General features: G+C 41.3%; 1 protein-coding gene across 1 annotated transcript in view; it reads left to right on the top strand.

Moving 5' to 3' along the window:
• LOC139381311 (eyes shut homolog) overlaps positions 1 to 24,451 on the top strand; it is a 254,785-nt gene that overhangs the window by 182,882 nt on the left and 47,452 nt on the right. The window contains exons 22-24 of the mRNA XM_071124763.1: positions 6,375 to 6,483; positions 8,487 to 8,707; positions 21,241 to 21,413. Coding sequence (XP_070980864.1) covers positions 6,375 to 6,483; positions 8,487 to 8,707; positions 21,241 to 21,413 — 503 coding nt within the window. The remainder of the gene's footprint in view (positions 1 to 6,374; positions 6,484 to 8,486; positions 8,708 to 21,240; positions 21,414 to 24,451) is intronic.

Genomic DNA, 24,451 nt, shown 5'->3' on the forward strand with positions numbered 1-24,451 from the left:
TGTACAACTGATGTCATTCTCATAGGCCCTGTACACACTCAACCTGTACAACTGATGTCATTCTCATAGGCCCTGTACACACTTGAGCTGTACAACTGATGTCATTCTCATAGGCCCTGTACACACTCGAGCTGTACAACTGATGTCATTCTTATAGGCCCTGTACACACTCGAGTTGTACAACTGATGTCATTCTCATAGGCCCTGTACACACTCGAGCTGTACAACTGATGTCATTCTTATAGGCCCTGTACACACTCGAGTTGTACAACTGATGTCATTCTCATAGGCCCTGTACACACTCGAGCTGTACAACTGATGTCATTCTCATAGGCCCTGTACACACTCGAGCTGTACAACTGATGTCATTCTCATAGGCCCTGTATACACTCAACCTGTACAAGTGATGTCATTCTCGTAGGCCCTGTACACACTCAACCTGTACAACTGATGTCATTCTCGTAGGCCCTGTACACACTCAACCTGTACAACTGATGTCATTCTCATAGGCCCTGTACACACTCAACCTGTACAACTGATGCCATTCTCATAGGCCCTGTACACACGCGAGCTGTACAACTGATGCCATTCTCATAGGCCCTGTACACACTCAAGCTTTACAACTGATGTACAGTACAACGTATTTGGCACAACAGTTGTGATAGGACAGTTTTCCCTGCAGAAAAATAATTACACAAACGTTGTGTAACCACATAATGGTTGTATAAACATTTGAGCTCAAACTCTGTTGTGTCTCAGAAATATCAGTTGTATCAAATCACATTTTATTTGTCACATGCTCCGAATACAACAGGTGTAGCTCTTACAGTGAGTCCTTAACCAACAATGCAGTTTAAAGAAAAAATAAGTGTTAAACAAGTATTTACTAAATAAACTGAAGTAAACAATAAATAAATACAACATTTAAGAAGAAAGAATAAATGTCCTACCATTGTCACAACCATTGTGTTAAATATGTTGTGCATCAGTTGTATGACTTGAGTGTATATGGGGCCATAGACTCTGAATCAACCCCAGTTGGTAGAGGTAGCCTGATGCTAGTGGAGGTTGTCTGGTAGAGGTAGCCTGATGCTAGTGGAGGTTGTCTGATAGAGGTAGCCTGATGCTAGTGGAGGTTGTCTGATAGAGGTAGCCTGATGCTAGTGGAGGTTGTCTGGTAGAGGTAGCCTGATGCTAGTGGAGGTTGTCTGGTAGAGGTAGCCTGATGCTAGTGGAGGTTGTCTGGTAGAGGTAGCCTGATGCTAGTGGAGGTTGTCTGATAGAGGTAGCCTGATGCTAGTGGAGGTTGTCTGATAGAGGTAGCCTGATGCTAGTGGAGGTTGTCTGATAGAGGTAGTCTGATGCTAGTGGAGGTTGTCTGATAGAGGTAGCCTGATGCTAGTGGAGGTTGTCTGGTAGAGGTAGCCTGATGCTAGTGGAGGTTGTCTGATAGAGGTAGTCTGATAGTGTTAGAGTGGATTGTAGTAGAGGTAGTCTGATAGTGGTAGAGTGGATTGTAGTAGAGGTAGTCTGATAGTGTTAGAGTGGATTGTAGTAGAGGTAGTCTGATAGTGTTAGAGTGGATTGTAGTAGAGGTAGCCTGATGCTAGTGGAGGTTGTCTGATAGAGGTAGCCTGATGCTAGTGGAGGTTGTCTGATAGAGGTAGCCTGATGCTAGTGGAGGTTGTCTGATAGAGGTAGTCTGATAGTGTTAGAGTGGATTGTAGTAGAGGTAGTCTGATAGTGGTAGAGTGGATTGTAGTAGAGGTAGTCTGATAGTGTTAGAGTGGATTGTAGTAGAGGTAGTCTGATAGTGTTAGAGTGGATTGTAGTAGAGGTAGCCTGATGCTAGTGGAGGTTGTCTGATAGAGGTAGCCTGATGCTAGTGGAGGTTGTCTGATAGAGGTAGTCTGATAGTGTTAGAGTGGATTGTAGTAGAGGTAGTCTGATAGTGGTAGAGTGGATTGTAGTAGAGGTAGCCTGATGCTAGTATTAAAGTGGATTGTAGTAGAGGTAGTCTGATGCTAGTATTAAAGTGGATTGTAGTAGAGGTAGTCTGATGCTAGTATTAAAGTGGATTGTAGTAGAGGTAGCCTGATGCTACTGTTAGAGTGGATTGAAGTAGAGGTAGCCTGATGCTACTGTTAGAGTGGATTGAAGTAGAGGTAGCCTGATGCTAGTATTAAAGTGGATTGTAGTAGAGGTAGTCTGATGCTACTGTTAGAGTGGATTGGGAAGCCATATACATCCATAATGGAATGGATCAACTAGGGCCCGCAGTCATTCCCTCCCAGAGCTTCAGGGGCTGCATGCATTGGATTCAGCCAAGCCAATGATGAATTGGAGAGAGAAATCAGTTGAGTGTGTATGTGTAGTATGTACGTGTAGTTTATCATTCAACCCCCTCTCCTCTACCTCTCCTCTGAGGACTCATGGACTGCATTAGTCATTATCTCTCTGCTCCAACATGAATAGATGTCCTGTAATGCTAAGTAGTCGCTGCGTTGCTCCTCATATTCCATGTCTTGGCAAAGTCAAGTGATTTCTCTGTCTCTCGCATGCACGTGCACACACACACACTGTACACACACTGTACACACACACATACACACATACACACCACCATATGTTAATGATGTATGTACATCTCTGGCTTCCTGGGTGCCCTCGTTTCCTTCATTCATTAATCCTGAGTGAATAAATACCTTAAATCATTGTATAATCTAGTACCTTTGTAGACCGGAGTTACAGTATAGACTACCCATTATTATACCATAGTAAGTAGATCATTATTACACTGTAGTAAGTACATATATACTGCGTGATAATAATAGTCATGTATAATCTAGTATCTTTGTAGACCGGAGTTACAGTATAGACTACCCATTATTATACCATAGTAAGTAGATCATTATTACACTGTAGTAAGTACATATATACTGCGTGATAATAATAGTCATGTATAATCTAGTATCTTTGTAGACCGGAGTTACAGTATAGACTACCCATTATTATACCATAGTAAGTAGATCATTATTACACTGTAGTAAGTACATATATACTGCGTGATAATAATAGTCATGTATAATCTAGTATATTTGACCATAATGTTACAATGCACACTGTTAAAATAAAGGTGTAGTTTGAACCCATCTATGGATTTCACATGACTGGGAATACAGATATACATCTGTTGGTCACAGATACCTTTAAAAAAAACGGTAGGAGTGTGGATCAGAAAACCAGTGAGTATCTGGTGTGACCACCATTTGCCTCATACAGCGCGACACATCTCCTGTCGTACCCGTCGATCCAGAGCATCCCAAACATGCTCAATGGGTGAGATGTCTCGTGAGTACGCAGGCCATGGAAGAACTGGGAAAAGTTAAGATTCCAGGAATTGTGTGCAGATGCTTGGCGACATGCGCTGTGCATCATCATGCTGAATCGAAGTGATGGCGGTGGAAGAATGGCACGACAACGGATCAGGATGTCGTCACGGTATCTCTGTGCCTTCAAATTGCCATCGTTAAAATGCAATTGTGTACGTTGTCCGTAGCTCATGCCTGCCCATACCATTACCCATACCATTACCCATACCATTACCCATACCATTGCCCATACCATTGCCCATACCATTACCCATACCATTACCCATACCATTACCCATACTATTGCCCGACCGCCACCATGGGGCACTCTGTTCACAACGTTGACATCAGAGAACCTGTTATCTTTTACTTCATGAAACATGGGACCAACACTTAACCTTTTGCGTTTATATTTTAGTTCAGTGTAGATCGGTGATATAAATGTTAGGTTCAGATCAGATTACTGTGATTTGGTTAAGGGCAAGAAGGACAACTGCTTGGTGCATGTATATAACAAACACAGATTCAATGGAAAATACGCATTGATGCGGGTACAGCATGCTCCTTCTGACACGACATTCAGTATAAACTGCTCTTCGTTTCTCTGTTGACAAATCATTTTTAAATCAGCACAGGGACACAGCACTTTATATCACTTTAGTGTTGTGGAAGAACCTATTTCTAGACACGTGTGTCTCAAATAGCACCCTATTCACAACGTAGTGCACTACTTTAGACCAAGAACCACAGGGCTCTTCAAAAGTAGTCCACTATGTAGGGAATAGGGTGACATTGGGCTCTGGTAAAAGTAGTGCACTATGTAGGGAATAGGGTGACATTGGGCTCTGGTAAATGTAGTGCATTATGTAGGGAATAGGGTGCCATTAGGACCAACCCCCGTGTGTGGAGGGAGGTAGGAGAGGCTGCCTTCTATTTATTATGCTTTTCTTCTGGAGTTTAGACTGATCTACTGCACTGGATACACATGTAGCAACACACACACACACACACACACACACACACACCTGCTTCCTCGTTTAAGGTGTTTATGTAGTAATGGCTAATGGCAGTACAGCTTAACAGTCTCAGTGGTTGTAATGGCAGTACAGCTTAACAGTCTCAGTGGTTGTAATGGCAGTACAGCTTAACAGTCTCAGTGGTTGTAATGGCAGTACAGCTTAACAGTCTCAGTGGTTGTAATGGCAGTACATCTTAACAGTCTCAGTGGTTGTAATGGCAGTACAGCTTAACAGTCTCAGTGGTTGTAATGGCAGTACAGCGTAACAGTCTCAGTGGTTGTAATGGCAGTACATCTTAACAGTCTCAGTAGTTGTAATGGCAGTACAGCTTAACAGTCTCAGTGGTTGTAATGGCAGTACAGCTTAACAGTCTCAGTGGTTGTAATGGCAGTACAGCTTAACAGTCTCAGTGGTTGTAATGGCAGTACAGCTTAACAGTCTCAGTGGTTGTAATGGCAGTACAGCTTAACAGTCTCAGTGGTTGCAATGGCAGTACAGCTTAACAGTCTCAGTGGTTGTAATGGCAGTACATCTTAACAGTCTCAGTGGTCGTAATGGCAGTACAGCTTAACAGTCTCAGTGGTTGTAATGGCAGTACATCTTAACAGTCTCAGTGGTTTTAATGGCAGTACATCTTAACAGTCTCAGTGGTTGTAATGGCAGTGCATCTTAACAGTCTCAGTGGTTTTAATGGCAGTACATCTTAACAGTCTCAGTGGTTGTAATGGCAGTACAGCTTAACAGTCTCAGTGGTTGTAATGGCAGTACAGCTTAACAGTCTCAGTGGTTGTATAGCTCACATGTTAACAATGTCAGTGGTTGTACAGCTCACATGTTAACTGGGGTGTTATTTTTAGGGCCCATTATGCTGTTTGTTCATTCACTGGTACCTGCCAATACCTCTAGTAGTGGTTCCCTCTTTTGACAGAGGATGAAGGAGAAACCATAATGCATTTCATTTTACCCTCATTTTCCATTGATGCTAGACTGACAGCAAACAACCCATTACTCTCCCTTATGTTGTGCTAGTTAAAAGAGCCATGAAAATTACAGAGCTGTTCTCAAATGGCACCCTATTCCCTACATAGCACACTAGTTTTGACCAGGGCTCGTGTCCAGGCTCTCTATTTATGGAATGGCAGCAGAGTGTTTTTGCAATACAGAGACTATGTCCCAAATGGCACCCTATTCCCTACAAACCCTATAGGCCCTGGTCAGAAGTAGTATGCTATGTACAGATGGAGAGTCTTAATTTGACCAGGATTCTCACAGCAAAATAATCCTGCAGAAACAGGATTTGAACGTTTAGTCCATAATGTTGCTTGATCGGTGGTTAGGCTTGTACTTGGCCAAAAGTAGGCTACATAAAAGGTGTAATACTGTTAATATAACCGTGGGTTTTCAGTGAATTTATGTAAATGTATGTAAATCACAAAGCTTATCTGCGTTTCCTGCTGTGCAGGAACATTCTCAGTAATAAAAGAGTGATCAAATCAAGATCCTGCATCTGTACGGAATAGGGTTGCCATTTGGAACACAATCACAGTGTATTTGGAACCAACAGACAGTTACACTAGCTCCATTACTGAGCCCTCTCTCTCCACTCAGCCTCCTCTTAGTCGCCTCTCTCCAAGTCTGCATAATTTTCATGCTTAAATGGATTTATTGTGAATACCGCATATTCTTATGAGATTTCCCTTCCCTTGCTGTCCCTCTTTCTTCCTCTTGTTCTCTCTTCTGGTGTTTATTTCTCTCTCTCTCTCTATCCATGTCCTCCTCCCCTTTCTCTCTCTCCTTTGTTTCTCCCAACCCTCTCTTTCTTTCTCCTCTTTCTTTTCTCTTTTTCTCTCTTTCCCCCTCTCTCGTTCTCCTGACCTCTCTCTCTCTCTCTCTCTCTCTCTCTCTCTCTCTCTCTCTCTCTCTCATCCCTCTACCTCCCTCCCTCCCTCCCTCCCTCCCTCCCTCCCTCCCTCTCTCTCCACAGATATGGGCTGCCTGTCGGTAGGAGTGGAGGGTCATGTATGATTGAAATAGCAGTAGATAATGGAACAGTGAAACGTCAGGAGGAATCCTTGTTCCAGCCTGTGTCAGAGGTAAACCCAGTTATCTTACTCAAGAGCTTCATGGCACCCTTTTTCCTATATAGTGGCCTCTATGGACCCTGGACTATACAAACATGCATTATACAAACATGAAGAACAGCTGCTCTTTCCATGACTTAGACTGACCAGGTGAATCCAGGTGAAAGCTATGATCCCTTATTGATGTCACTTGTTAAATCCACTTCAATCAATGAAACAGCTGCTCTTTCCATGACTTAGACTGACCAGGTGAATCCAGGTGAAAGCTATGATCCCTTATTGATGTCACTTGTTAAATCCACTTCAATCAATGTAAATGAGAGAAGAGGACAGGTTAAATAAGGCTTTTTAAGCTTTGAGACAATTGAAACATGGATTGTGTATGTGTGCCATTCAGAGGGTGAATGGACAAGGCTAAATATTTAAGTGTCTTTGAACGGGGTATGGTAGTAGTAGCCAGGTGCACCGGTTTGTGTCAAGAACTGCAATGCTGCTGGGTTTTTCATGCTACACAGTTTCCTGTGTGTATCAAGAATGTTTGAGGGGGGGGGGGGGGGGTACAACTAAATATTAAGGTGTTCTTACTGTTTGTACACTCAGTGTACATATCTATCTAACTGAAAATACCTCAGGTTATAACTCTGAAGCCTAACATGTCTAGCATGAATGATTTCAAACAAACTTGAGTTTCAATATTATTTTTTGTAGCAAAACAATTATAGCTCACTTGTTATAGATGCATTATGCAGAAAGTGCTCCACCATTTCCTGGTTTGCTAAAATGTAAATAGTTCACCTAATTTGAGTTTATGTAACAAAACAAGCAAGTATTGTGTAGAGAATCATTGTACTAAACCGCTTTGAAATATATTTTCTATATCCAAAAATATTGTATTTTCAGTTGTTTTGAAGCTGGTGTAAAAAAAAAATGAAAATAAAAGGCGCAAAGACTAAACTTAAGACTGGGATGCATAGAAATAGAGCACATAGAACAGATCTATCTTGCTTTCAATGAGAATGACATATCTATGAATTTGGTCGGGTTGCCCAGAAAATGTACTTATTGCAGCTTTAAATTGAGGAGGATAAGTTGTCGGTTCACTGGATTCACATCCAGAAAACACCTGATTTGCATCCTAAATGGCACCCTATTCCCAAAATAATGTACTACTTCCCATAGGGCTCTGGTCAAAAGTAGTGCACTAAGAGTAGTGCACTAAAAGTAGTGCACTATGTAGAAAACAGGGTTCCATTTGTGACGTAGGCACACTTTACCTTACCTGAAGATTTGTATTGTTGATTACCATAGCAGGTCTTGTCTACACTGAGTATACCAGACATTAGGAACACCTTCCTAATATTGAGTTGCACCCCCCCCTTTTTGCCCTCAGAACAGCCTCAATTCGTTGGAGCCTGGAATCTACAAGGTATCAAAAGCTTTCCACAGGGATGCTGGCCCATGTTGGCTGGATGTTGTTTGACTGGTGTACCATTCTTGATACACACGGGAAACTGTTGAGTGTGAAAAACCCAGCAGCGTTGCGGTTCTTAACACAAACTGGTGCGCCTGGTACCACCTACTACCAGACCCCGTTCAAAGGCACTTACATTTGTTGTCTAGCCCATTCACCCTCTGAATGACACACATACACAATCCGTGTCTCAATTGTCTCAAGGCTTAAAAATCATTATTTCACCTGTCTCCTCCCCTTCCTCTACACTGATTGAAGTGGATTTAACAAGAGACATAAATAAGGGATCTTCACTTTCACCTGGATTCACCTGGTCAGTCTGTTTTGTACAGTCAGTGTATCATAACTGACTAAATGTCTGTAGTAGTTTACATGGAACTGTGATGTAATGAAGTATGCAGTGAAGCACATGGACTGTATATAGAAGTGTGTGTGTGTGTGTGTGTGTGTGTGTGTGTGTGTGTGTGTGTGTGTGTGTGTCCCTGCTACCTCCCTACCTGCCTTTGAACATGTGCATACATTTGTCTTTGTGACATCCTTCCAGGTAGCGTTGGGGCCTATATTCCTGGGGGACGTCCCCTCCCATAGGGATCAGCCTGCCAGCACCAGGGAGGTGACGGGTTTTGTAGGCTGTATCAGGGAGCTGCAGGTCAACAATAAGGACATCTACATAGCAGGAGAGGCACTGGGAGGGAGGAACATCCACAACTGTGACACACCTGTCTGTCAGCACCTGCCCTGCCGCAATGGAGGCACCTGTGTCAGGTAGGATATGCCCATGTGGATATTTCAGTCGTCTTTAAAACAATATTAGTGTTTTGAAATACTGTCTTTGAGAGCTAAAAGTAAAAGACTGAATTAACCAGCTCTATTTAATGTCACCTAATGGTCTTAAAAAACTTAAATCTTCCTACATTGATTAGTAGTAATGGACTCTTAATGAAGGTCCAGGTACATCAAGGTTAATGGTAATGTGAGGCTAGAGGGCCGGCCATATCGCAGTGTATTGATTCATACCATTCATACTATCAGGCATGTTTCAGTCCACTATCTTAACAGTCATACCACTAATACTATCAGCCATGTTTCATTCCACTATCTTAACAGTCATACCATTAATACTATCAGCCATGTTTCAGTCCACTGTCTTAACAGTCATACCACTAATACTATCAGCCATGTTTCAGTCCACTATCTTAACAGTCATACCATTCACACTATCAGCCATGTTTCAGTCCACTATCTTAACAGTCATACCATTAATACTATCAGCCATGTTTCAGTCCACTGTCTTAACAGTAACACTAGCAGGCATGTTTCAGTCCACTATCTTAACAGTCTTACCATTAATACTATCAGCCATGTTTCAGTCCACTATCTTAACAGTCATACCATTCACACTATCAACCATGTTTCAGTCCACTATCTTAACAGTCATACCATTCACACTATCAGCCATGTTTCAGTCCACTATCTTAACAGTCATACCATTCACACTATCAGCCATGTTTCAGTCCACTATCTTAACAGTCTTACCACTCATACTATCAGCCATGTTTCAATCCACTATCTTAAGAGTCTTTGACCAGGATCCTAGCCTGGTAGGTAATTCAGTAAATAGCTAAGGTTACATTGAGTCTCTACCCTCTACACGCTGACATCGTTAATCAATTTTTAAAATATATTTTTGCTAATTGAATACTTAACACAAATGAACAAAATCAGGTTAATAATATTTTGTGGTCAGATCATCATACGCAAAGCTCTACCGTCAGTCAGCGTTGTTAATTATGAGTGTGAATTATATTCCATCACGGTGCCAAACCCTCTTGGACCCCATAGCTGGTGTAGGGTTATAGAGAGTTCACAGAGCAATCTTCATTCAGTCAATTGACCCGGGTGGCTCTGGCATAATACCAGATGGTTAAAGTATTGGCTGTGGGCATAATGGCTGGCGATTTGATTGCTTCCTGTCTTAATGTCATCGTTCTGTCTTCTACAGCCTGTCGACATTTGCATATTACTGAGATGTAATGATAGAATTGTGTTTTATCATAAATGTCTACGGCTCAGCATCTTTGGATTCTACTTGTAATAAAAATCTCTATATAAAACATACATATATATAAATATATATATTCTTATAGAATTTGAAAACATACAATCTACCTGCAGTGAATAATAATTATTATTATTAAGACTGAACATTGCACATTGTCTGTAGTTTATAAAAGAAACAACTCAAGGTCTTAGGAATAATCATTAGGCCGAATTCTCAATGAGGAACCAACAAAGACTATGTATACGTCCCAAATGGCACCCTATTCCCTACAAATGGCACCCTATGCCCATAGGTCTTTGGTCCAAAGTAGTGCACTATAAAGGGAAAAGGGTACCATTTGGAACTCAGGCCTATAATCAGACAATGCTGCAGCCTATAGTGATGATGTACAACGTTCCCCTAGGATACTTCAGAAAGAAAATGACTCATTAAAGAGTTGGTTGCAGAAACGTCTTTGAATTCTGGAGGACATATACATTCAAAAGAAGTGTAGGAGTTGAATTATAGATAAATTGGCTACTGTTTTAATAAGTTATTTTATGGGTATGTTCATTCTGTTTGTTGTGTTTTGAAATGTCCTAAATTCAAGGAATCCACACAAAAGATAAGGGACTTCGAATACATCCTTGAGGAACCTTATTGTAAAGTGTTACCTTCTTTAATAAAGCAGCAGAAGAAGTCTTGTTAAAACTCTGCTTTGCTGGTGACTGGCTGGCTGCCTGGCTGGCTGGCTGCCTGGCTGGCTGCCTGGCTGGCTGGCTGACTGGCTGCCTGACTGGCTGGCTGCCTGACTGGCTGGCTAGCTGGCTGGCTGGTGGCTAGATGGTGCCTGGCTGGTTGGCTGGCTGGCTGCCTGGCTGGCTGCCTGACTGGCTGGCTGGCTGCCTGGCTGCCTGACTGGCTGGCTGCCTGGCTGGCTGGCTAGCTGGCTGGCTGGTGGCTAGCTGGTGCCTGGCTGGTGCCTGGCTGGTTGGCTGGCTGGTGCCTCGCTGGCTGTTGCCTGGCTGGCTGGTGGCTGGATGGTGCCTGACTGGCTGGCTGGCTGGGGTGGAATGGCTACCAGATGTAGTGAAGGTGTGGATGGATAAGGGGATGTGGTAGTGTTGACACACACTTTAGCTCTTAATTGCTGTAATCAGAGGCTTGATTACATTAAATATGGGTGGTAACAAAAGGGTTTTCCCATTTTTACCTTCACGCAATCATTTGATTACAAAGTGTGTTTATGTTTAGTGAATATGTGAATATGTAAATCACATACACACATATCATATTATCTGTGTGTGAACCCACACACATGCACGTACACAAACACACCGTTCCATACACACAAACACACCCTGTTTCACACACACAAACACACCCTGTTTCACACACACAAACACACCCTGTTTCACACACACAAACACACTGTTCCACACACACAAACACGCCGTTGCACACACACAAATACACCGTTCCACACACACAAATACATCGTTCCACACACACAAACACACCGTTCCACACATAAAGGACTTCTTGTAGTCTCCTCTCCCATAGAAGGACAAGAACGTTACAGGAACCTCACAAACAAACACACTGCTATTCATTATTAAAGGCTGTTGAGTAGCAGATTAACTACTGAATAATGGATTGGCCTGCACATGATATCTCTGTCAGATGAGCTCTCAGTAATCAAGTTGTGTGGTGCCCAATGTCATAACCTGAGTATAGCAATCATTAAAAACACCATTCTAATATAGAGTTGCACCCCCCTACAGGGATGCTGACCCATGTTGACTCTGATGCTTCCCACAGTTGTATCAAGTTGGCTGGATGTCCTTTGGGTGGTGAACCATTCTTGATACAAACAGGAAACTGTTGAGCGTAAAAAGCCCAGTAGCATTGCAGTTCTTGACACACACCGGTGCGCCTGGCACCTACTACAACACCCCGTTCAAAGGCATTTAAATATTTTGTCTTGCCCATTCCCCCTCTGAGTGGCACACATACACAATCCCATGTCTCAGTTGTCTCAAGGCTTCAAAATAAGTGCAAATTGGTGTAAATGCAGCTCTTGATGGGATTTAGCTTTGTAGTCTATTGCCTTAGTCAGTTTGGCTTGATCACCTACTTATTGCAAACACTTTTGAGATAAAATGTACAAAAACAAAAATATCCGCCCAAAGGTTTTACTTTGCATTCAGAATGGATTCAGAATGCAGTATTCATTTCAATGATACATTCATTTTCCTCATGAAACACAAACTGCACCCTACATTATAAAACTATACCATACATTCACTCCCTGAAACTTGTCAAATTGAGTCACTGTGAGGCATAGCTACCGAGGTCATGATCAAACTGGGTTAAGATGTTCTCCATATTTCACAGTGTTCTCCAACACACACACATTTGACGAGTAAAAATAATAAGCTGTCAGTACCACGGGTGATTTTATAAAACATGTCAAATAACCCTGTTGAAACAAACCCCTGCTGGATCATAGCAGGGAAATGTAAAGCGGAGGTGGACGGTTATAGCTGGTCATGAGGTTTTGTTCTCGGTTCAACAGAATCATGACCCATCCATCTAGCACGGTTTCCCGCTTCGGATTCTGCAGCTTTGACTCGCTGAAACTGCTACAGGGAAACTTTAGCTGTTTAGTTGGCCTTGGTCACCGTAACAGTGGTAACTTTACGTTTTGGCTGGGCACTGAGTCAAAAGATTAAGAACGCGTCTGTATATAGTACTGCCCAGCTAAAGCTCCAGGATGTTTATCGCTGGCCCTGCAGTGGTGGAATAAGACGCCAATATACACAACGTCATTCTGAACTCTAACCACATACTGTAAATGTAATGCCTTCCAGACAATCATGTATTGTAAGATGCAGTTCAAGTAACTACTGTTCAGCGCCATGCAGCACATAAACAATCTAAAGTTCAGGCTGAAAGTAGTGCATGAAAACCACACAACACACATAACAGATATTAACAACATCCTATAGGAAAATACACAACATCCTATTAGAAAATACACAACATCCTATTGGAAAATATACAACATCCTATTGGAAAATACACTACATCCTATAGGAAAATACACAACATCCTATAGGAAAATACACAACATCCTATAGGAAAATATACAACATCCTATAGGAAAATATACAACATCCTATAGGAAAATATACAACATCCTATAGGAAAATACACAACATCCTATAGGAAAATACACAACATCCTATAGGAAAATATACAACATGCTATAGGAAAATACACAACATCCTATAGGAAAATATACAACAACCTAGAGGAAAATACACAACATCCTAGAGGAAAATACACAACATACTATAGGAAAATATACAACATCCTATAGGAAAATACACAACATCCTATAGGAAAATATACAACAACCTAGAGGAAAATACACAACATCCTAGAGGAAAATACACAACATCCTATAGGAAAATATACAACATCCTATAGGAAAATATACAACATCCTATAGGAAAATACACAACATCCTACAGGAAAATACACAACATCCTACTGGAAAATATACAACATCCCATTGGAAAATATACAACATCCTACTGGAAAATATACAACATCCTACTGGAAAATATACAACATCCTATAGGAAAATATACAACATCCTATAGGAAAATACACAACATCCTACAGGAAAATACACAACATCCTACTGGAAAATATACAACATCCTACTGGAAAATATACAACATCCTACAGGAAAATATACAACATCCTATTGGAAAATATACAACATCCTATTGGAAAATATACAACATCCTATAGGAAAATACACAACATCCTACAGGAACATACACAACATCCTACAGGAAAATACACAACATCCTATAGGAAAATATACAACATCCTATAGGAAAATACACAACATCCTACAGCAAAATACACAACATCCTATAGGAAAATATACAACATCCTATAGGAAAATACACAACATCCTACAGGAAAATACACAACATCCTACAGGAAAATACACAACATCCTATTGGAAAATACACAACATCCTACAGGAAAATATACAACATCCTATAGGAAAATATACAACATCCTACAGGAAAATATACAACATCCTACAGGAAAATATACAACATCCTACAGGAAAATATACAACATCCTATTGGAAAATACACAACATCCTACAGGAAAATACACAACATCCTACAGGAAAATACACAACATCCTATAGGAAAATATACAACATCCTATAGGAAAATATACAACATCCTATAGGAAAATACACAACATCCTACAGGAAAATATACAACATCCTATAGGAAAATACACAACATCCTATAGGAAAATATACAACATCCTATAGGAAAATATACAACATCCTATAGGAAAATACACAACATCCTACAGCAAAATACACAACATCCTATAGGAAAATATACAACATCCTATAGGAAAATACACAACATCCTACAGGAAAATACACAACATCCTACAGGAAAATACACAACATCCTATTGGAAAATACACAACATCCTACAGGAAAATATACAACATCCTATAGGAAAATATACAACATCCTACAGGAAAATATACAACATCCTACAGGAAAATATACAACATCCTATTGGAAAATATACAACATCCTATTGGAAAATACACAACATCCTACAGGAAAATACACAACATCCTACAGGAAAATACACAACATCCTATAGGAAAATATACAACATCCTATAGGAAAATATACAACATCCTATAGGAAAATACACAACATCCTACAGGAAAATATACAACATCCTATAGGAAAATACACAACATCCTACAGGAAAATACACAACATCCTACAGGAAAATACACAACATCCTACAGGAAAATACACAACATCCTATTGGAAAATACACAACATCCTACAGGAAAATATACAACATCCTATAGGAAAATATACAACATCCTACAGGAAAATATACAACATCCTATTGGAAAATATACAACATCCTACAGGAAAATACACAACATCCTATTGGAAAATACACAACATCCTACAGGAAAATATACAACATCCTATTGGAAAATACACAACATCCTACAGGAAAATATACAACATCCTATAGGAAAATATACAACATCCTACAGGAAAATATACAACATCCTATTGGAAAATATACAACATCCTATTGGAAAATACACTACATCCTATTGTAAAATACACTACATCCTATAGGAAAATATACAACATCCTATTGGACAATAAACAACATCCTACAGGAAAATACACAACATCCTATAGGAAAATACACAACATCCTATTGGAAAATATACAACATCCTATTGGAAAATACACAACATCCTACAGGAAAATACACAACATCCTATAGGAAAATACACAACATCCTATTGGAAAATACACAACATCCTACAGGAAAATACACAACATCCTATAGGAAAATATACAACATCCTATAGGAAAATACACAACATCCTACAGGAAAATACACAACATCCTACAGGAAAATACACAACATCCTATTGGAAAATACACAACATCCTACAGGAAAATATACAACATCCTATAGGAAAATATACAACATCCTACAGGAAAATATACAACATCCTATTGGAAAAACACTACATCCTATAGGAAAATATACAACATCCTATTGGACAATACACAACATCCTACAGGAAAATACACAACATCCTATAGGAAAATACACAACATCCTATTGGAAAATATACAACATCCTATTGGAAAATACACAACATCCTACAGGAAAATACACAACATCCTATAGGAAAATACACAACATCCTATTGGAAAATACACAACATCCTATAGGAAAATGCACAACATCCTACAGGAAAATACACAACATCCTATTGGAAAATATACAACATCCTATTGGAAAATATACAACATCCTATTGGAAAATATACAACAACCTATAGGAAAATACACAACATCCTAGAGGAAAATACACAACATCCTATAGGAAAATACACAACATCCTACAGGAAAATACACTACATCCTATAGGAAAATACACAACATCCTATAGGAAAATATACAACATCCTATAGGAAAATACACAACATCCTATAGGAAAATACACAACATATTATTGGAAAATACACAACATCCTATAGGAAAATACACAACATCCTATTGGAAAATACACAACATATTATTGAAAAATACACACCATCCTATTGGAAAATACACTACATCCTATTGGAAAATACACAACCCCCATATATAGGCAGACGGCTTGGGTGAGGTCTACTACATTATCCTGTCTGTCTGTCTACATAATCAATCACCACAATCATTGTATTAATGACAAATAACGACCATGGCAGCATTTCACAGAGTGTATTGGACTGCAGTCATCATCTGACATGTCTTACAATTGAGCCTTACAACTGCCACTTCATTAGTAGAGGCTGCCTCCCTAATGGGACCCTATTCCCTGCCAGACCCCTGGTCAAAAGTAGTGCACTATACATGTAATAGGGTGCCATTTGGGACGTAGACAGAGTCGAATGTCCGATATAATAAGGTCATCATGGTATTGGGGTTTGGCAGACATCTGCTTATCTTAGAGAGATACGCTATCTTTGTCTTCTTACAGACATGTTCTATGTAATAGCTGTGTGCTATAACAGTCTCCACTTTTCTGGGAAGGCTTTCCACTAGATGTTGGAACATTGCTGCGGGGACTTGCTTCCATTCAGCCCATTCAGAGCATTAGAGGGGGTGGGCACTGATGTTGGGCAATCAGGCCTGGCTCGCAGTCGGTGTTCCAATTCATCCCTAAGGTGTTTATGGGGTTGAAGTAAGGGCTCTGTGCAGGCCAGTCAAGTTCTTCCACACCGATCTCAACAAACCATTTCGGTATGGACCTCGCTTTGTGCACGGGGGCATTCTCATGCTGAAACAGGAAAGGGCCTTCCCCAAACATTTGCCACAAAGTTGGAAGCATGGAATTGTCTAGAGTGTCATTGTATGCTGTAGCATAAAGATTTCACTTAACCCCAGACCATTATTCCTCCTCCGCCAAACTTTACAGTTGGCACTATGCATTGAGGCAGGTAGCGTTCTCCTGGCATCTGTCAAACCCAGATTCGTCCGTCGGACTGCCAGATGGTGAAGCGTGATTCATCACCCCAGAGAACGTGTTTCCACTGCTCCAGAGTCCAATGGCGGCAAACTTTACACCACTCCAGCCGACGCTTATCATTGGGTGTGGTGATGTTAGACTTGTGTGCGGCTGCTCGGCCATGGAACCCCACTTCATCAAGCTCCCGAACAGTCCTTGTGGTGACGTTGCTTCCAGAGACAGTTTGGAACTCGGTAGTGAGTGTTCCGACCGAAGACAGACATTTTTTACGCGCTAATCATTGTAGCACTCTGCGATGCCGTTCTATGAGCTTGTGTGGGCTACCACCTCACGGCTGAGCAGTTGTTGTTCCTAGACGTTTCCACTTACAATAACAGCACTTATAGGTGACCGAGGCAGCTATATCAGAGCAGAAATTTGACGAACTGACTTATTGGAAAGGTGGCATCTTTTTTTCTTTTTTTTAACCTTTATTTAACCAGGCAAGTCAGTTAAGAACAAATTATTATTTACAATGACGGCCTAGGAACAGTCGGTTAACTGCCTGTTAACCTTCCGGTTACTAGTCCAACACTCTAACCACTAGGCTACCCTGCCGCCCCAAAGGTGGCATCTTATGACGGTGCCACATTGAAAGTCACTGAGCTCTTCAGTAAGGCCATTCTACTGCCAATGTTTGTCTATGGAGATTGCATGGCTTGATTTTATACACCTGTTAGCAACGGGTGTGACTGAAATAGCCAAATCCATACATTTGAAGGGGTGTCCACTACTTTTGTGTATATATAGTGTATTTTGTATACAAATCCAACATGCCCCAGTTAAAGTAGACTATGTACTGTATATTACACTGAACACGTTTTAACACAGACATACGTGTTCATCATGTGGCAGTTTTTAGATAACAGGTCAGACATACCATCATGTGGCAGTTTTTAGATAACAGGTCAGACATACCATCATGTGGCAGTTTTTAGATAACAGGTCAGACACATTTAGTTGCCAGTGAAGAGAGTGGCGGTCACTTAATCCTGCAGGAGCCACATGAGTGGTTAACACTTAAAGCCTACCACCTGACTGAGCAGTGTGTTAAAGCTCAATCAGAATGGACATGATGTTTAACGGAGGTCCATAAAGCAGGACACTGACCTTACAGCTGATGATCGTGTCATCATTAGTTCCTGCTGACCCTAAACACTGTGTATACGTCTGAAATGGCACCCCTTTCTCTATATAGTGCACTAAGTTTGGGACCATATTCCCTATATAGTGCAGTGAGTTTGGCACCATATTCCCTATATAGTGCACTAAGTTTGGCACCATATTCCCTATATAGTGCACTAAGTTTGGGACCATATTCCCTATATAGTGCAGTGAGTTTGGCACCATATTCCCTATATAGTGCACTAAGTTTGGGACCATATTCCCTATATAGTGCACTAAGTTTGGCACCATATTCCCTATATAGTGCAGTGAGTTTGGCACCATATTCTCTATATAGTGCAGTGAGTTTGGGACCATATTCCCTATATAGTGCACTAAGTTTGGCACCATATTCCCTATATAGTGCACTAAGTTTGGCACCATATTCCCTATATAGTGCACTAAGTTTGGCACCATATTCCCTATATAGTGCACTAAGTTTGGGACCATATTCCCTATATAGTGCACTAAGTTTGGCACCATATTCCCTATATAGTGCAGTGAGTTTGACACCATATTCCCTATATAGTGCAGTGAGTTTGGCACCATATTCCCTATATAGTGCAGTGAGTTTGGCACCATATTCCCTATATAGTGCAGTGAGTTTGGCACCATATTCCCTATATAGTGCAGTGAGTTTGGCACCATATTCCCTATATAGTGCAGTGAGTTTAGCGCCATATTCCCTATATAGTGCAGTGAGTTTGGCACCGTATTCCCTATATAGTGCAGTAAGTTTGGCACCATATTCCCTATATAGTGCAGTGAGTTTGGCACCATATTCCCTATATAGTGCAGTGAGTTTGGCACCATATTCCCTATATAGTGCAGTGAGTTTGGCACCATATTCCCTATATAGTGCAGTGAGTTTGGCACCATATTCCCTATATAGTGCAGTGAGTTTGGCACCATATTCCCTATATAGTGCAGTGAGTTAGGCACCATATTCCCTATATAGTGCAGTGAGTTTGGCACCATATTCCCTATATAGTGCAGTGAGTTTGGCACCATATTCCCTATATAGTGCAGTGAGTTTGGCACCATATTCCCTATATAGTGCAGTGAGTTTGGCACCATATTCCCTATATAGTGCAGTGAGTTTGGCACCATATTCCCTATATAGTGCAGTGAGTTTGGCACCATATTCCCTATATAGTGAACTACATACAGTATTATGCATAATATCTATGTTAGGGTGGTGTTTCAGAAGCTTCCTGTGACCTGCCACTGTCTTAGATCTACAGTACACATGAGATTAACATGTTAATATGGTAACATTTACTATGTTAAATAAATATCATTCATATTTTAATGAAAATAGATTAAAACGTTTAGCAAATTCTTAAAAGGAAAATGTACTGCCTACTATGTCATAATTTAGTTTAATATTCATTGTAACAAGTCATCAGCTGTTATTTAAATAAGTGTGTGAATTACGTCTGTTCACATTGAGAAACATTACTGGGTCATTCATTCCCGCGTCCCAGGTGGCTCCTTATTCCCTATATAGTGCACTTCCTTTGACCTGAAGCTGGGACGAGACCGTCATGATCACACTGACCACCACATGGAAGGAGATGAAGAAGATCATCAAAGAGGACACTCGCTGTTTCAAGTTCTCAAGTAGTGACAGAAATAGTGGCAGAAGTAGGGCCACTATATTAGGGGTTAGGATGCTATTTGACTGATAATATTTACCACCGTTAACAGTCAGTGTGACATATATGCTGAAAACAAGACTCGACTGTACAGTCTATTTCCCTTCCTTCTAAGCCGCGTTCCATACAGTCATTCCAACAGTTCTAAATTCCAGCGACAGAAGGTAAATATTTCATTTCTAGAAGCCCGTTTCTGGAGGAGAAAGTGAAGGAAAATACATCCAGCAGTGCTGGCTGCTCACGGCCCATTATTCATTTATAGACGTGAAACCCCACCAATGCCTTCTCTATCTGATATTATACCTTTGAAAAGTGTGTGCCTCTTACAGAGGAGCTTATGAAGTGTAAATAATATGACTAGCCTAGCCTCCACTTCCTCTCCAACCCAGAGATAAAGCAACCGCATGAATATGAATTGAGAAAAGGAGAAGGGGATAGGGTAGGAGAGTCATGTGTATACTTTTTGGGCCATATGTTTGCTCAACCACTCCCAATCATTGGTTTCCTGCAGGTTATTATGTGCATCCTAAATGGTGCCCTATTCCCTATATAGAGCACTACTTTTGACCAGGACTCATAGGGAATCGGGTGCCGTTTGGGACAGTGGTTATTATCTGCATTCACTGAAAGCGCAGATGTGTTTACATTTTTGTAAGGAGCTGAAAGAGGCAGAACACACACACACATATGTACATGCGCGCGCACACAGACACACACACACACACACACACACACACCTGCTGTTGAATCTGATGTGTTATCTGAATTAAATCTATGACATAACACCTGTCCATCTCCTCAACCAGCCAGTCCATCCTTCTAACGCGGCAGCTCCTTTCTGCAGAGCTCCAGTATGGATTCATACTGGATGTGTTCCATCTGGGACTGATGGAGATATTGTTCATGTCTTAACTCGTCTCTATTGATTCATCACAGAGTTTAATACAGTGTTTTCATTCATGAAGTTGTTGATTTTTTTATTATCTCTCTCTCTCTCTCTCTCTCTCTCTCTCTCTCTCTCTCTCTCTCTCTCTCTCTCTCTGTCTCTCTGTCTCTCTGTCTCTCTGTCTCTCTCTCTCTCTCTCTCTCTCTCTCTCTCTCTGTCTCTCTGTCTCTCTCTCTCTCTCTCTCTCTCTCTCTGTCTCTCTCTCTCTCTCTCTCTCCTAGATAGAAACACATCACTAGAACTACCAGGGTCCATTTCCCCTTGGTCCTAATGATCTCTCCTCTCTGTGTGTGTCTGTCTCTATCTCTCCCTGTGTATAGTGATGCAGAGGACTGGTTCTGTGAGTGCCCTCCTCTCTACTCTGGTCGGCTCTGCCAGTTCACAGCCTGTGAGTGGAGCCCCTGTGGTCACGGAGCCACCTGTATCCCCAAGTCCCACCAGGAAGCTGTGTGTCTCTGCCCTTATGGAAGACAGGGCCTGCTGTGTGATGATGGTAAGATATAGACACAATATGTTATATATAATATATAACATTATAGTTATACATAATACATGCGTATCACAGGAGGCTGCTGAGGGGAGGACGGCTCATAATAATGACTGGAACGGAGCGAATGGAATGACATCAAACACATGGAAACCATGGAAACCATATGTTTGTTGTGTTTGATACCATTCCACTGATTCCACTCCGGCCATTACAGCAAGCCCGTCCTCCCCAATTAAGGTGCCACCAACCTCCTGTGAAGCATATAAGACATACAGTGTGACAGGTCCTGCTGTGTAGAGGAAGGTTAGACCCATACATACAGTACTCTAATAACCGTTTCACACTACTGAGCCGTGCCGAGCTGTACTGCACTGGCCTGGTTAGTCATTCACATGGACCGTTGTTGCTGGACACTTGTTCTTGTTTGAAAGGATGGCGTTTGATATGGCCAGCACAGTAAGGATCATGTTGGCACAGATGTGTGTAAAGGATACAAAACTTCAGGGCATCAGACCTGGTTTCAAATAGTATCTGTTTTCTTTCAAATATTTCAAATGAGCCTGATTGACCTGGCGTAGAGCAACGGGACCAATATAATAGTACCAAAAGTGCAAACCCCACCTAGCTGGCACTCCAGGCAGGCTCAAATCAAACACTCAAAGTGTGTGAAAGAAAACACATACTAGTTGAACCCAGGTCTGCTCCACAGTCTCAGGGATCGGTTGAGAGGCAACAGTGGAGAGATGAAAGATAGTGAAGAACAGCAAGGAAGTAAAAGGGAGAAGTTAATGAAATGGAAATCCTGCTGGGGGAAAAAGCTTGTGTCTTCCTTTGCGAATGGATTTTCACATTAGGGTGATAATAATCAATAGCTTTACAAAGTGTATCTATCTACTCTGCTGGATGTTCCAGAGAGGCGGTGGAGCTCTGATAAGTTCTTAAAAGGATATTTTCTAAGTAGCTGGCTGGTTTAGTGCATTGGTTTTCCAAGCAGTCACCTTTAATAAGGGTTAACCTACAGTCAAGGAATGCGTCCCAAATGGGACCCTATATAGTGCCCTACATTTTTATCCAGAGCAACTTATAGGAGCAACTAGGGTTAAGTGCCTTGCCCAAGGGCACATCGACAGATTTTTCACCTAGTCATCTCGGGGATTCGAGCCAGCAACCTTTCAGTTACTGGCCCAACCTCTTAACCGCTAGGCTACCTGCCACCCTACTTGGGCTTTGGTCATAAATAGTGTACTATAAAGGGAGAAGGAGTGCACTATAAAGGAAAAAGGAGTGCACTATAAAGGGAGAAGGAGTGCACTATAAAGGGAGAAGGAGTGCACTATAAAGGGTAAAGGAGTGCACTATTAAGGGTAAAGGAGTGCACTATAAAGGGAGAAGGAGTGCACTATAAAGGGAGAAGGAGTGCACTATAAAGGGTAAAGGAGTGCACTATTAAGGGTAAAGGAGTGCACTATAAAGGGAGAAGGAGTGCACTATAAAGGGAGAAGGAGTGCACTATAAAGGGAAAAGGAGTGCACTGTAAAGGGAAAAGGAGTGCACTATAAAGGGTAAAGGAGTGCACTATGAAGGGAGAAGGAGTGCACTATAAAGGGAGAAGGAGTGCACTATAAAGGGAGAAGGAGTGCACTATAAAGGGAAACGGAGTGCACTATAAAGGGAGAAGGAGTGCACTATAAAGGGAGAAGGAGTGCACTATAAAGGGAGAAGGAGTGCACTATAAAGGGAGAAGGAGTGCACTATAAAGGGAAAAGGAGTGCACCATAAAGGGTAAAGGAGTGCACTATAAAGGGAGAAGGAGTGCACTATAAAGGGAATTTCAGGTGCAGTCACGGACTATGAATCCAGTAATGTGTCCAGTTAAGATGAACACAAATACAGTATGGCACTATGCTACACTTAGAAAAGAAGGGAACCTAAACGGTTCTTCAGCTGTTTACATAGGAAAATATTTTTGGGAGTTTCAGGTAGAACCCTATTTGGTTCTACGTAGAACCCTTTTGGATTCAATGTAGAACTAATCTCTGTAGTTTAAAGACCTGGCAACACTGTGTCCAATCTCTGTAGTTTAAAGACCTGGCAACACTGTGTCCAATCTCTGTAGTTTAAAGACCTGGCAACACTGTGTCCAATCTCTGTAGTTTAAAGACCTGGCAACACTGTCCAATCTCTGTAGTTTAAAGACCTGGCAACACTGTGTCCAATCTCTGTAGTTTAAATACCTGGCAACACTGTCCAATCTCTGTAGTTTAAAGACCTGGCAACACTGTGTCCAATCTCTGTAGTTTAAAGACCTGGCAACACTGTCCAATCTCTGTAGTTTAAAGACCTGGCAACACTGTGTCCAATCTCTGTAGTTTAAAGACCTGGCAACACTGTCCAATCTCTGTAGTTTAAAGACCTGGCAACACTGTGTACAATCTCTGTAGTTTAAAGACCTGGCAACACTGTGTCCAATCTCTGTAGTTTAAAGACCTGGCAACACTGTCCAATCTCTGTAGTTTAAAGACCTGGCAACACTGTGTCCAATCTCTGTAGTTTAAAGACCTGGCAACACTGTCCAATCTCTGTAGTTTAAAGACCTGGCAACACTGTGTACAATCTCTGTAGTTTAAAGACCTGGCAACACTGTGTCCAATCTCTGTAGTTTAAAGACCTGGCAACACTGTCCAATCTCTGTAGTTTAAAGACCTGGCAACACTGTGTCCAATCTCTGTAGTTTACAGACCTGGCAACACTGTCCAATCTCTGTAGTTTAAAGACCTGGCAACACTGTGTCCAATCTCTGTAGTTTACAGACCTGGCAACACTGTGTCCAATCTCTGTAGTTTAAAGACCTGGCAACACTGTGTCCAATCTCTGTAGTTTAAAGACCTGGCAACACTGTGTCCAATCTCTGTAGTTTAAAGACCTGGCAACACTGTGTCCAATCTCTGTAGTTTAAAGACCTGGCAACACTGTGTCCAATCTCTGTAGTTTAAAGACCTGGCAACACTGTGTCCAATCTCTGTAGTTTACAGACCTGGCAA

Source organism: Oncorhynchus clarkii, chromosome 23 (assembly GCF_045791955.1).
Source record: "Oncorhynchus clarkii lewisi isolate Uvic-CL-2024 chromosome 23, UVic_Ocla_1.0, whole genome shotgun sequence".
NCBI classification, from domain to species: domain Eukaryota; kingdom Metazoa; phylum Chordata; class Actinopteri; order Salmoniformes; family Salmonidae; genus Oncorhynchus; species Oncorhynchus clarkii.